We start from the raw sequence: 15,719 nt of genomic DNA, 5'->3' as shown, positions 1-15,719 counted from the left end.
ATTTAATTATTGTTATTCAAAGTTAATAATAGCCTTTTGCTTAGGGCTAATGTACTTATTTGAGGAGATAATATAAATCTCTCTTATGTGGTCAGTAGTGGAAGTGTATGATCACAATTATTTTTTAAAATTTAAGTGCTTAAATTCTATGTATTATCTTGATCTTATAATAGTTGTGCTAACTTTACTTTTGACTCATTTCCCTAAAATAAATATAAATGAGGAATATGTATATGAATTCTATAAAACATTGTGATAATAGCATTAATTAATTGGTATAGAAAAATTTAAAGTTTGAAGAAGTTATTTATTATTGCTTCCTACATGCCCCACACTGAGGATCAAGCCCGCAACCTGGGCATGTGCCCTGACTGGGAATTGAACAGTGATCTCCTGGTTCATGGGTCGGCGCTCAACTAAGTCACCCCAGCCGGGCAGATTCTAGAGATCTTTCTTGATTCCCAAGTAAATTTTGTGCTGCTGTCCTACCAGCTACAGACATGAGAACAGAAATAGCAAATGTTTTCCCCTATAATATAAAGTCAAACTTTTAGGTTTAGAATGAAGTCATTTTAAATATTTTACTATCCTATTGTATTATTGGTTTTACAACACTATGGTGATACATTTTGAACACATTGATACAAAAAGGAAAAACAAATTTTGTCTTCTCTACCATGGTCATTGTCAGTGCCCTGGAAAAGCAATTAAATATGCAGCAGTTTTCTGAGTTCTGCCTTTTGAATGTCGCATTAGATTTAACCTAACATCCTGCGTTGTATGGCTGTTGTGTTTTGTATCGAGTGTGATGGAGGTACTCAACAATATTTCCTCGCATTGTCCACAATAAATATTTGCCCAAGAGTGGGCAAGGTTGGGAGGGGAAGAATGAAATGTTTTTCTTTTGCAGAGGAAACTTGTAACGTAGTACTTATTTAAAGAGTATTTATAGACTATTGTTGGACATTGGGTGTGTCATACTGTTCTCTCCAGGTCTAAATATCTGAGGTCGTTCAGAAACCACTTCAGACTGAATTATATTTCACAGTTTTTCTTATTTATGTTGAATTTTATCAACTGAAACATGTCCTCCCATAGAAAAATGATTTCAGTGAAATGAATGGTATTTTTCTTCAAGAGACTAATAAAAGCTTGAGATACATTGACCCTGAATTTAGCCAAGTTGTATAACTTGAGGAACATTTAAATATGTTTTCTTCTTCAATGAAAAGATATCATATATTTAAATGAAAGTACTATCAGCAATCTGCAAGCTTTTTGAAGGATGGATTGAAAAGTTTGGGATTACCCACTTCCCCTTCTTTTCCTTTGTGTTTATGGGATACGTGCTTCTTATTGATAATCATATCTTTACATAGATCTTCACACCTGTGGAATAGCTCATTGGGTTTTTTGTCATTGCTGGTTTATTGTTGAGATGTTTCAATATCAAAAGTCCTTATTTTTTATAATATAATGACATATACTCCATTCTGAAGTAAATCTTTGCCTTTCTGTCATTTGTTTTAGTACTCTTTAAAGTATTACTTGCTACTAGTATTTTGTTTGGTAAATAAATAACAATTTATAGGCCAAACCACTTACCTGTCCTAATTGTTCTTAAAATAAAACAAACATAATGGCTTGTTTTATACTTCTATGTTTTTCTTTATTTTACAAAATTCTAGTGATATTAGTAGCTTAATGTTTCTTTAGGTTGTTTTATGACCTGCTTTTGAGTATACATCTTTTTTATTGATATTAGTATTTATTGCCATTGGTTTGGCAGATTTGACTGGGATGGGACATTGATTCTGATAGATTAAACAAAATAATCATTTGGTCATAAAGCCTCTGGTCCATGAGTACCTTGGCTTCTGATGTCATTCACTGTATGCCATATTAGTTTAAGGTTCTTTTTTTTTTTTATTGCTTAAAAGTATTACAAATAGTGGTACATATGTCTCCTTTTTTCCCCCATTGACCTTCCCCCGGCCTTCCCTACCCCCCGGCACATGCTCTCACCCCACCTCGCCCCAGTGTCTTGTGTCCATTGGTTATGCTTATATGCATGCATGCAAGTCCTTCGGTTGATCTCTTAGCCCCCTCCCCAACACTCCCCAGCCTTCCCGTTGTAATTTGACAGTCTGTTCGATGCTTCTCTGCCTCTGTATCTATCTTTTTGTTCTTCAGGTTATAATGTTCTTTATTATCCATAAATGAGTGAGATCATGTGGTATTAAGGTTCTTATATACTAAAGACACTGATACCTGTCAATTGGGTAGTGGAGATATGGGAAGGAGGGTACAGGGATATCTGTTTGCCCTTTTCTCCAAAAATAAGGAGCTAAAGCAGAATGGCCTGTGTCTGCTCACCTGTAGTACCGTAATGGGCTGATGTTGGCAGGATCCTGTGGTTGGATGTGCCTGAGTTCTGTCCTTAAGGTTAATTGCTAACAAATGACTAAATGAAAATTTGGTGGTGGTGGGGGGGGGGGGGGGGACGCTACAACTGTCTGCTCGGTTAGTGGTAGCAGGAGTTCTGGCGCCATTTCAGGGTCACTGTTTGTTTGTATCTGTCTATCGGAGTTTAGAATACAGTTGTTTCTCTGAGTTCCAGCCTTCTCTATAGAATTTCTGTCAATGGTTTGACTCCATTAAGGGTGCTGGGGAAATTAAAGCCTGAATGACCAATCCACCAGGGGCTGTGGATAGACCCTTTCTTTGTCCCTCCTCAGAGCACTGCATTAGGTCTCATTATCCATTTATAATAAGTGACCTCTGCCCCCTAGGTCACTGAAAAATATTCAGTGTGCTTTTCTGACACATAGGGCACTTCTCAGCAGACACATGAAACAATGGGACGTCTGGCAGTCTGGAGGACCATGCACATTGCAGGTTTTTAAATACATAGCCTTGTGCCAAATCACTCTGGCAGATTTTTTTCTTTGCTCTTGCAGGGGTCATAAAGGCACTAAAGGAAGCCTAATGTCTGGGAGATGAATGTAGTGTTCCCTTTTCATTTCTTTTCCTTCTAATTAAAAACAAAATATATTTTTTGCAGTTTTGTTTTCCAAAAAGGATTTGCCTTCATCTCTGCTTTTGCAGTTCCTGGTAGAGAAATATAGAAAGACTTAGATATAGTGATTGAAAGTGGTTGCCAAATATACCTGGGTGGCTCTGGAGGCTTCCTTTGACAAGTATTAAAAACCTGTCTTCTAGTCCTCTGCCCCGGCCAAACTGGTGGTGATTAAATCTCCCACTGGAAAGTGTGGGAAAGGATTTGACCCTTCCTTGGTTACTATCACCCAGATTTCTTCAGTGATATCAATTTGGACTATCTACCAGAAAGCTCAACACATCTTGTGGTTCTGTCTCTAGCTCCCAATGTGTAGTTAGGCTTGCGAAAAGTTGGAGATGGTATAGTGATTAGTGGTTGAAATGTATTTACAAAGTTAAAAAATGGTATGTTTGTGTAAATTGAAGGACAGTGTCTTGACTAGCAGTTGCTAATTGTGTGGCCTTAGCACAGTGCCTGTGGGAAGTACTGATGGGAGCTGTCATTTACCTTAAGTCTGTTGGGATAGGAAAAGTACAATCTGAGAGCCACTTCTTTAGCAGTTTGTGTGAAGAAACTTTGAGAATAGGGAAAATGTTTATAAAAGTATTATTTAAGTTTAACATGCATACACTTAATTAGGAAAGCCCTCTTTCTTAAAAGCTTATATATTTTGCATTTAGTGTCACATGCATTGGCTTGCCACTTTATTAAAAATACTAGAGGCCCGGTGCACAAAATTCGTGCACTGGAGGGGGTGTGTGTGTCCCTCAGCTCGGCCTCTGCCTTCTTGCAGTCTGGGACCCCTTGCTCCTTACCGCCCGCCTGCTCACTGCTCCTTACCACTTGGCTCGCTGCTCCTTAGCACTGCCACGGAGGCGGGAGAGGCTCCTGCCACTGCCGCTGTGCTCGCCAGCCATGAACCTGGCTTCTGGCTGAGCAGTGCTCCCCTGGTGGGAGCACACTAACCACCAGGGGACTGCTATGTTGAGCGTCTGCCCCCTGTTGGTCAGTGCACATCATAGTGACTGGTCATTCTGGTAGTTCCTCTGTAACAGTCACTGAGGCTTTTATTATATAGATATGAGACATACATGGGTTCAAGGAGTGAGAGAAACATCAATGTGAGAGGGAAACATTTATTGGTTGCCTACTGCATGCCCCCTACTGGGGATAGAGCCTTTAACCTAAGCATGTGTCCTGACCAGAAATCGAACCAGCAACCTTTCAGTGCATGGAATGATGCCCAAACAACTGGGCCACACCGGCCAGGGCCCCTGTTTATTATAATGAATTTTCAGTCACACTGTCCTGTAGAACCCAGGTGTGTTTAATGTAGAAAACTGTTTTTGCTATGTACAATTGCATACTTTAAGATATTGGTACACAGAGGTGTTATCTTAAAAAAACACACACCAATTATAGAAAACCATATAGTTGTCAGAACTCTCTCCATGAGAAGAATTAATATTTTAACTGGATTATAGCACCATTTGACAAATTGCTTACTAAATACATCAAAATTGATTGGACGTTTCGTATTTGAATTGACAAATGGGTGCATTAGAAGAAGGAGGGAAATCCATTAATTATAACTGCTCTCTACCATAGGGAATATAATTATATAACTATGGATTTTGTTAAAAGAAAAATCTCTACTTTATTGTAGTGCTGCTTATATGTGTACCTATACCTCTTTGCCATTAGTAGGAGGGTTGCTCTGAGTCACTGTCCTTTGAATCATAAAAAGCAGTAATTTTTGCCATGTTATATGTTTCAGGCTCTCCTGGATGCATAATAGTATTTAGTTATTGTTTAACAAAAGTAGAAAGTACCAGGGAAACTTTGTAGTTCAGCCTTTCTGCTCAATTCTTCTTTTTTAAAAAAATATATTTTATTGATTTTTTACAGAGAGGAAGAGAGAGGGATAGAGAGTTAGAAACATCGATGAGAGAGAATCATCGATCAGCTGCCTCTTGCACACCCCCTACTGGGGATGTGCCCACAACCAAGGTACATGCCCTTGACCGGAATTGAACCTGGGACCTTTCAGTCCGGAGGCTGACGCTTTACCCACTGAGCCAAACCGGTTTTGGCTTCTGCTCAATTCTTAATCGCATCTCTATCTGTCTTGCATTCTTACATTATTTAAGTCAAAAGCTTTACTTTTGTTTTGATGGTATATAACCTTCTATTATCACTGAAATTCTCCTTTTATAAAAATTTTTTTCCTCATCAACTTTAAAAAAAATTTTTTTAATTGATTAAATAGAGGAAGGGAGAGAGAGAGAAACATCAATGATAAGAATCATTGATTGGCTGCCTCCTGCACGACCCACATTGGGGAGCCTTGACCAGGAATTGAACTGTGACCTCCTGTTTCCTAGGTCAACACTTAACCACTGAGCCACGCTGGCCAGGCTCTCATGATCTTTCTTACTGAAGGTACCCAACCCAGTGACCGAGGCATAAGGGAGCTGGGTGAATGCCATAGATTGTCTCCACAGTTCGAATCTGTTCTCCTTATTGTTGTCATATGACAGGAGGCTTTTCACCATGTGATTTTGTGTAACTTGGTCAAGAGACAAGAAACACTGAATTGCCTTCATTGCCTTTGTACCATTAGTTTTTTGCCTTTTCTACTATGCTTTCTTTGTATTTTAAGACCACATGAAGAGCATCGGAGCCACCCTTACATGTCAAGTCTGGGTCAGAGCTGAGACCTATAAGGACTGTTCTGAGGCTAGTGTTTTTTTGTTTGTTTGTTTGTTTGTTTTTGTCTTCTCTTGGCACTCTGCTAGTCTTCAAGGCTATCTTTCAAGTGCCCGTGGTTCTTGTATGGTTATGTCAAATACATCTTGAACTAAGAAACCAAACCAGGAGGCCCAAAGTACTTTGGTTCTGAATCTAAATGTAAAGCTTCCTGAGATGCCTGTAACTTCCTTGTGTTATAACTTCCGATCAAATTAATTTTTCTCTGTTGTTTGATAGCTCTATATGGTATCTTTGATCAGGATACATAGGTATTTAGATGAAAAAAATGATTAATATAGGAGACATGGAATACAGAAATCATGGAAACTCCAGATGAGTGATATGATATAGTTGGTATCTGAGATAAACCATCTCTTGAATGTTTTATGTGAAAATTTTAATTTGAATTAATGAACCTAGTAGGTAAAGATATGATGAATTGAGGCAGTTTATTCTTCAGGTTGAGAACGTGGTCTTTGGCATTTCCAGTTCTGTCTCTCTTTAATGTAAGGCGGATAAAGTGTTATGAGAAATCCACCCACTGTTATACCTTTATACTTGAATACTTTAATATACATCTAATGGCAAGGACATAAAAAGAAGTAATTGTCATGCCAGTGGCAATGATTTATGGAGATAACTTTCCAGTAGCTTTACATTGTGAATCCATAGAGGTGAGAGCAAGCCTTGAAAAATATTTGGTTCTGGGCTGATATGTTCTCTCTTTCTTTCCCATGTGGTCTTGGTTCTATGAATTTTTTTATTTAGTTAGAGGTAAATTTTGAATGTTTAGTTTCTTTATTATATGGTACCTATCATGGATCCTTAATGATTTTTAAGAAAGGTTTTAAATTATGTTCTTATGGATAGGTTGAAAATGTTGATGTCCTTCATGTCTAAAAGCTTTTCACTCTCCATGCCAAGAGAACTCTGCCTCTTTTGCTTAGGAAGGAGGAAATCTGTCCTTAATTCTCCCTGCTGTATAATGATCTGCACTCTTCTAGGACGTACCTAGCTAATAGATACGCAGAGATTGGGAGAACTGTTTTTTCCATTTTTCATCTTGTGAACGATTCCCTCCCCTTCCTGTATTTTTGTTGATAGGCTTTATTCTGAGGCTGAACTGAGTACCTTAGACTCTGCTTTTCAACTGTGAAATTACTGATTTATTGCCACTTGCACAAAATTCGGTTGATGACCGAATGCAGTTTAATGACCCCAAACAGTGATTTCCTACCTTCAAGACATCAGTTCACAATAGGCTCTGCATATCTTCTACTCATCTTATTTTCTGATAGAGGATATCCTATTTTGAAATGCCTGAAAAAAATGCATCTAAACTACAGGGTGAGATGTGAGAATACAGTTGCCACTGTTGCAGGATTATAGTTCATATTTCTACATAGAATCAGCACTAGGAGAGTTCTAGCTTCCAGCGCATAGTCATTCCCCTCAACAAGAACACACACTACCATGTGCACTGGAGCTAAAAGCTGGTCCTGTATTTGATTTGTGCATGTGTGTAAATATGGAGACAAGGATAAATGGATATATATGGAGTGAGAGAGTGTGTATAGAAGCATCCCCCCCCCCCCCTTTAAAGAAAATATCACTAAACCTAAGAAATTAGGGGGACTGTCCCTGACTCATTATGCAGTAAGTGCAACTTTGTTTTATGCATTGGTTTCCATCATCCCATATAATAAAAGGCTAATATGCAAATTGTCCCCTTGGGAGTTCGACCGCTCGCTATGGTATGCGCTGACCACCAGGGGGCGGCGCAGAACGAAGGAAGGCCCCATCCAACAGCCGGCAGCTGGGGAAGGAAGGCCCTGGCCAGCCCTGATCGCCAGCCAGGCCTTCGGACCCTCCCTGTGCACGAATTTTGTGCACCGGGCCTCTAGTTCATTGATATGCATCTGATTTCTTTGTTTTCCTTTTTTGACTTCTTGGATTGACTACTCTAACCATACAAATTTCAGTGTTCTTTCTCCAGAAATACTAATTTTTAAACAGGTACATGGCATACACAATTAAAAGGTCCCAAGGAATACTTAGTGGAAAATAGGCATCCTGTCCTCAGCTGCCCTTAGGCCCTTTCCAAAGGCACTGCTGTAACTGCAGTTGAGCTTTGATTAGAATGGGTTTGTTGTTATTTAGACTTCTTTGTCTGGGTAGGTTATACAAACTGTGTAGGACAAAGTTGTTATTTATAACCTTACATGGAAGATACTATACAGTGATAATATGATTCTGTGAAATAGCAAAGTGGCCTGGCTGGCATGGCTCAGTGGTTGAGCGTCGACTTATGAATCAGGAGGTCACGGTTTGATTCCCGGTAAGGGCACATGCCCAGATTGTGGGCTCGATCCTCCGAGGAGGCGTGCAAGAGGCAGCCGATCCATGATTCTCTCTCTCCCATCATTGATGTTTCTCTCTCTCTCCCCCTCTCTCTTCCTCTCTGAAATCAATAAAAATATGTTTAAAATAGCAAGGTGGACTTCTTTCACTTTCCTGCTATTGTTTTAATGTCTGTGGAATGCAGTTGTATTATGAATTGAGTTGATATAACAAACATCAAACATTGTGTACATCTTTTCAGGTAAATAAACTCCACCTGACCTTCATTGAAAATGTTTTCAAGGGATTCTTACTCTCTGTTCAGTCGTTAGAAATACATTGGGACAGTTTGAATTTTTTAGTGGAGTAGCTGATCTTGCCTATAGCATGAAGCCATTGTGTTTTATCATCATATTTAGGGTTATGATGAAGAGCCAAACTAAATTGCAGACCTTTCCAGACTGCCTCCAGGTGTAACTTGTCCAGATGCTGAATGTCCAGTGACCATTAGGGCAGCAGGAATAATAACAAGTGAAAGCTCCTTAGTTTATGTCTCCTGTGAGAAACTTACGTGGAACTTGGAGGGTAGGGAAGAGAAGGCAGAGCAGGGCAAGGGAGAGAGGCACCCAGTGTTGGTTATTCAGTGAAATCTGTTATCTCACAGGCAGTGATATGCATTTTTCTAGTTATATGTTGCCTGCGACTTATTCTGGGATTGTAGAATAAAAGGAAAGTGAAACCAGAGAAGCACAATGACTGACTGCTAGAAAACTTGGTTACTTAATTAGAGAACATCCATGGTAACGCATGGTCAGGGTGCAAGGAAGGCCGTTGATCGGTTTAATATATAACATAGGGAAAGCTTTTCCCTTTTATGGAGGGTAACACTTCAGATGTTCTTGCACTGGTACTGGATATGGCTCCTAATAAAGTTCAGTGAGTTCCTTACATTTAAGTTGAAACATTTCTAAATCAGAGAGAAAACTTCTTTCTAGACTTCAGTAAAATTGAGTCAGGCCCTTAATAAGAATAAGAATGCTACCTATTTCTTAAGGTTGTTAGTGGGTTTTTACCTGAAAGCTTTCTCATTAAAAAAATAAAAGGTTCCCTTCCCCTAGAATACTATGCAGCAGTAAAAAAGAAGGATCGCTTACCCTTTGAGACAGCATGGAGGGACCTGGAGAGTATTATGCTAAGCTAAATAAGCCAATCAGAGAAAGGCAAGTATCATACGATCTCACTCATATGTGGAATCTAATGAACAAAATAAATCCAGAGACATAGAAGCATAGAACAAACTGCACAATCTCAGAGGGAAGGTGAGGGAGGGTGAGTGGGAGCGAAGAGATCAACCAAATAACTTGCATGCATATATGCATAACCCATGGATGCAGACAGTAGGACGGTGAAGGCCTGGGTGGAGGGGGAGGCTGGCTAGAAGAGGTCAATGGGGAAAAAAGGAGGATTATGTAATACTTTGAACAATAAGGATTTAAAAATATTTATACTTTTACCATAAAAAAAGATTTTTTTTAAAGGCCAGGGTTTAAATTCTGTTAGTTTGATAGTATGGAAGCATAACTTTTGAATGAGTAAATCTCTGATTACTGCTTTTACATATGTTTGTTGGTTGTTGTATTTCCCCTTTTGTGACGTGCTTGTTCGTTGGCAGTGCCTTTTGGCTGGTCTTTTGAGCCTTTCTATTTAAAGGCAGATTTTAGTTTTTGTACTAAGAAACTACATTCCCAAGCAGAATTTCTTTCTCAGGTCCTGAGTGCTTTCTGATCAGAAACAGAGTTTGGTATAGAGCCCTCTCTTATTGTATGGTTGCTTTATAAATGCTGTTTTTAATAAGTACCGAAACTATATTGAAGTTTGTCCTTGGATGAGAGTTTATCACTGTTGGCCTTTGGGTGAACTTGGAGCCTGAGCTGTTTCATTCAAGGCAGCATGATGTCATCTAACTCACAAATTTCTGTTGCTAGAAAAAGGCAACATGTTCCCCTAAATAACCTAAAGGGCTGAGTAATGCTGGCACAACATTATTCACCTCTCAGGTCTCCACTAAAGACTTCAGCATGGTGAGGGTTTTATTGTTTTCGGAGGGTTGGTGAGGAGATGGTAGAGAGCAGGGGACCCAGCTCACACTCATGTCTCCAAAATAGATCCATCTTTGTTTCTTCATATTAAATATCTCTGAGTTTCTTTCTGGGCCCAAATATTCAGCATCTGAACGTATTTTAGGGTTTTTAGCAGAAGCTAAAGCCAAGAGCTGTATCTCACATAAAACTCTAGATAACACTTGCTTTTTCAAAAAATTCATTATTTTATTATAATTGGTCTACAATCTTATATTGGTTATATATAGCTAGGTTGCATTTGGATCAGTATTTCCCCCCTTATTTGAGAAGCAGATTTCCCTGATTCCATAGCACTGAGATTCATTTCGGGGAGTAGTACAGCTTTTTAATGTCTCCTAAATTTGGGAGCATGGAGTTCACCAGTAACAGAACCTGTAGCTCATTAGCTATGTCCTCCGAAGCTCCAGAGCTCCAGCTAAGAAAATGTATTACTGGGTGTTCAAGAAATGGATGGGAGAATAGAACAAGAACAGAACAGAACCAAATGGATTTCCCCTTCCTTGTTTTTATAAATAAGCACTACCCTGTGTTCAATATTGTGCTTTGTGTTAGTTTATGTAAAAAGGATGCTTATGACCCATATGTGGTTAGTGTTTTAGCTTTGATATGCATTGTCAAGTCTTTTTTCTTTCATTGCTTTAAAAGCAAATGGTGCTGGGGGCAAATAAATTTTTTTTATTCTTTCATCTTAATGGAACACCTAGACCCTATGTACCCTGTTGTAAACCCCATAGTTAGGAGATTATTTTTTCCTGAATACCTAAACCATGTCGAACACACTAAGGAAAGTAATTACCTGCCCTAATATTAGGTATATTCCATATACTGATGATAAAAACTTATCTCCAGTTTTCAAACCAGAATACTAGATTTGTTGCAAATGAACTTAGGTTCCTGAGAGCCAGCTGTTAAATTTGGGGGTAATTTAGAAAGAATTTGATTCCTTGAAATTGAGGATGTACTGCTATTGTTTTGGAGAAAACACTCTGAAATGTCAGCAGGTTAACAATTCTCCAGGACTAGGGTTTTCAGCAGAAGCTAAAGCCAAGAGCTATAGCTCACATAAAACTCACAGGACTAGTAGTAACTCATTGTTGGAACCTTGGTTCAAATTACATATCCTAACCTACAAGTATTAACCTATATCCCTTCCATTAAACCATGTTTAAAAAGGAGACTTCAGAGTCACTTTCAGTATCTGGCAATACAATGTTTAAAATGCTTTAATTTAGCAATTATTATTTGAACAACTTAATACGTTGTACCTATAGTTTTAACAGCATCTAAGTCAATGCTTTTAACTTCCTCTAAATCATAAATGCTATATTTTATGTGGATGATTTTAAAAAATTCTATACCAATTGATCCTTACATTATAGTGCAGAAGACACCTAAGAATACAAAACCAGAGAACTCATGGAAACTATTTATAGAGTTGAGAAGTGATATCATGAATTGATGTTTTCCATTTTGGAATATTGAGGATTTTGTTATGTGGAATTCAGACTTAGAAGCATGATCAAAAGACCATTCAAATTTTTTTATTCATAACTGTACTTAAGTTATGCTTATTTGGAATTCTTTGGGGTTTGGATTAACAGAACTAATTTGCAAAGGTCGGCACTGAAGCACATTGCTTTTTGTTTGCTTTGCACATAAACATAAAATATATATAGAAACACATGTATACATCCCCTCCCACATATATCACTGTAAGACAGCAAAATACAATTAGTGATTTTTTTTTAGCTTTTATTTACTCACTAGTAGCATGATCTGCTTTCCTGAGGACACGATATAAACAAAGTCTGGCTCACAGTTACCTCATAATGATCTGCCCATCCTGCCCTGGCTTGTTGATCTATACTCATCAAATGCCTGTGTAGAGGCAGTACTTTTGAAGTTATATTCTCTAAAATAAATTGACAGGGTATCCTTTTTATTTAGATGGGTAGGCTTGTTTTATATTATTTTACTAGAAGGGATAAAGGCAGGGATGGAACATGATAGATGTTTTTGTTTCAAAATTTCATACTTTTCCTGTCTCAGCTTTATTAATTATTTAAGAACAGTAGGTAAAATATACCAAACCAACTTCCCTTCCCTCCCTCCCTTCCTTCCTTTTTTCCTCTCCTTTTTGTGTGTGAATCCATACCTGAGGATATTTTCCCATTGAGTTTTTAGAGAGAGTGGGAGGGGGAGAGAGAGAGAAACGTTGATGTGATGGAGACACATCAATTGGTTGCCTTCCGCACCCACTCCAACCAGAGCTGGGGATTGAGTCTGCAACTGAGGTATGTGCCCTTGACCGGAATTGAACCTGGGATCCTTCAGTTCGAGGGCCAGTGCTCTATCCACTGAACCAACCTGGCTAGAGCTAAATGTTTTCTTTTGGTAGAAGGTGTATGTGTGTATGTTTGTTCATCAAACTCAGACTTGCAAGATAGATAGTCCATTTTTTTCTATAAATAAACTCTTAAGTTCATTTTGCACCTTTATTCTAACAAATGTGGAAAAAAATTAATCATTACCCTCTCCAAAATTGCATCTAAATTTGATAGGGGCTTACATAGTACAAAGATAATGAGATGGGAGAGTTGGGGACGTTTTTAATCCTTGTTGTAACCACTGAGACACCTCCCCCCCCCCCCCCCGCCCCATTGAGTAATTGACTGTCTTAGGTATTGTTTCTTCTCTCCCAGAGGTTTAAGGTATTCGTATGTGTCCTTTAAAATCTTGCCCTAGGTTCTACTCTGTCTACTTGATTTCTGTTTCATTAACATTTAGTTCTTCAAGATACCTTGTCCTGGCAAAAGTGCAGTGAGATTAGCATTCTCAGTCACTGCTAGTGGAAATATATAGTTCTGGGAATATGCATATAGGAATTTAAATATGATCCTATCCTTTGATTTCATTTTTAGGAATATAACCTAAGGAAGATGCATATAGAAGTATATTTATATACCTCTGGGTGGTGGAAATTATGAGATTATTTTGTTTCTCATTATTTTCTATTTCTTCCACATTTCTGTAATACTCGTCTACTTTTCTTCCTCCTTTCCTCCATCTTTTTCTTTTCTCTATTTTTTCCACAGTATTTAATTGCTTTATTTTTATTAGTATTAAAATGGTATATGGCAGTAGAGTGTGTGGGAAATCTCTGTATCTCCTGCTAAATTTTGCTGGGACTATAAAATTGGTCTAAAAAGAGTCTACTTTATAATAACATTTAGCAAATAAATGTAATGGGGCTTTAAAAAGAAGAGGCTATGTCTTACTAGAAACTCAATAAATCATTGTTGAATTATTATTTTTCCTAAGTCAAGTTTACTCTTTGTATGAGGCAGTAGGCTCTTTGTATTTTAAGCCTATATCCTACTGTCGCTGGTAAAGGGGTTCTTGCCCCACCCCCTTCAAGATAGAAATCAAGAGGTGAGTCCAAACAAGATTCAAAAGAAGAGGTTTACTGCCCGGCTGGTGTGGGTCAGTGGTTGAATCAGGAACCAGTAGGCTGCCGGTTCAATTCCCGGTCCTGGCACATGCCCCGGTTGCAGGCTCACTCCCCAGTGGGGGCTGTGCAGGAGGCAGCCAATCGATGACTTCCTCTCTCATCAGTGTTTCTGTTTCTCTCTCTCTCTTTCTCTCTCTCTAAAAATCAGTTAAAAAATATTTTTTAAAGAAGAGGTTTACTGAAAACATGGTGGAGGGGCAGGAGAACGGAGGGAGCTTGATGCTTCAAGAGGGAGCACATAGTAGAGAAACCCAGTGAACTGCTACTGGGCTCTGGCTTATACAGGGCTGGGTTCTTCACCCAGGTGCAGAGTACATTTATTTGCTTTCCAGGCCTCCCCTCCCCCTGTCTCCCCCCCCCCCCCCCCCCCCCGAGAGCTGGCATCAACCAGTGTAGGCATAGAGCGGAGCCCTTTGGTGGGGAGCACCTGAGGAGAAACCTGAAACTTACCTATGAGAGGCTTAAAAACCAGCTGAAGAGCATTCCTATAGTTAGTGGTTTATTTCTTTTTACAGTGATATGTCATGACTAAATTCCTGCAGATATTTTTTAAAGTCTACTTTTAAAAAAATTATTTATTTTTTAGAGAGAGAGGAAAGGAGAGATAGAAACATCGATTTATTGTTCCACTTATGCATACATTGGTTGATTCTTGTATGTGCCTTGATCGGGATGGAACCCACAACCTTGGCGTATCCAGACAATGCTCTAATCCGCTGAGTTACCTGCCAGGGCTACAGTGTACTCTTAATTGAATATCTTTCTTATTCCAAAGACATTGAGTCTTTTTTGTTCATTAATTATTTGAGTTGTCTTTGTGCATTAAATGTCATATTTTATAAAGTACCACAATATCCAGGATGGTGGTGCCCGCATTCATTTTTCCATTGCATGGATTAAAGTGATTTAAATATGTTTTGTTTTTACTCTAGTGGTTCCCCCTGGAAGTCCTGGGCCCATTACTCGGCACGGGTCCTATGACAGTTTAGCTTCCGACCACAGTGGACAGGAAGATGAAGAATGGCTTTCTCAGGTAAAACTCTGAAATGTTTGGCCTGTTAGAATGAAAGAAAACAGGAATCTATTGTCTGTTTCTATTCTTGAATTTTAAAAAGTATTTTCCTTAGAGGAAAATGGACAGAACTGGGACCTTTTATTTAGGATTGCTAATAAGCTAATCAGTTGTCTTTCCATATTAAGAATTTTTCCTAAATGCTGTTGCAGGAATATATAACACCTATTATTTTATACACACACGTTGTGTGTGTGTGCATTAGCTTTCATGCAAAGGGCATAAAGTACACTTATCTTTCAAACAATCCGTTTATATCCCTCAGGATCTTGGATTTTAGATGGACACTTTGGATTAACATAAGAACTGGCCTTGTTAAAACAGTGAAGTCATTCAGCATTCCCTGGGATTTGTTTTGTGGGGCCAACATTTTCTGAAAATCGGGCCCATACTTTGGTCAGGGAAGCTTAGCATTCTAATCTGCGAGTCCTGGTTTTGCCCGACGGGGTTTCCTCTCCTCGGCTCATGCAGGGCTGCGTCCAGCGGTCTCTACAGCAGCCCTGCAGCAGCTTCCACAGACCCTTCCTCCCGTGCCAGGTGAAGCTGTCTTCGTCTCAGGGCTTTGAAATAAAGATCCTTGGGCAACCCTCAAAATGATGAGATTACAAATGACTTCATTACAAATCCTGTTATGTCTGCTTCAAAGCTGACATCATTCGGTGAAGCGAACGACCTGTCTCCGATTACCAATCCAGCGGCTTTTCATCAGACAGGTGCCTCGGCGGAGGCCGGCTGCCGGTTTACTGCTTTCACAGGGAGGGTTGCCCGAAAAGCTAACCGGAATCTGGATGCCGGAGAAACAAATTGCTTCTGGGTGACACATGTCATCACGCCTAAAATACT

At 39.0% G+C, this 15,719-nt stretch overlaps 1 protein-coding gene across 11 annotated transcripts in view; it reads left to right on the top strand.

Moving 5' to 3' along the window:
• The window catches only part of BCAS3 (BCAS3 microtubule associated cell migration factor), a 479,435-nt gene that overhangs the window by 215,923 nt on the left and 247,793 nt on the right, over positions 1-15,719 (top strand). For all 11 annotated transcript variants that reach the window (XM_079796989.1, XM_079796987.1, XM_079796983.1 and 8 more), the window contains one exon: positions 14,737-14,837. In XM_079796989.1, coding sequence (XP_079653115.1) covers positions 14,737-14,837 — 101 coding nt within the window. The remainder of the gene's footprint in view (positions 1-14,736; positions 14,838-15,719) is intronic.

Source organism: Cnephaeus nilssonii (genome assembly GCF_951640355.1).
Source record: "Cnephaeus nilssonii genome assembly, chromosome: 19".
NCBI classification, from domain to species: Eukaryota; Metazoa; Chordata; class Mammalia; order Chiroptera; family Vespertilionidae; genus Cnephaeus; species Cnephaeus nilssonii.
This window is presented reverse-complemented; position numbering and strand designations above follow the sequence as displayed.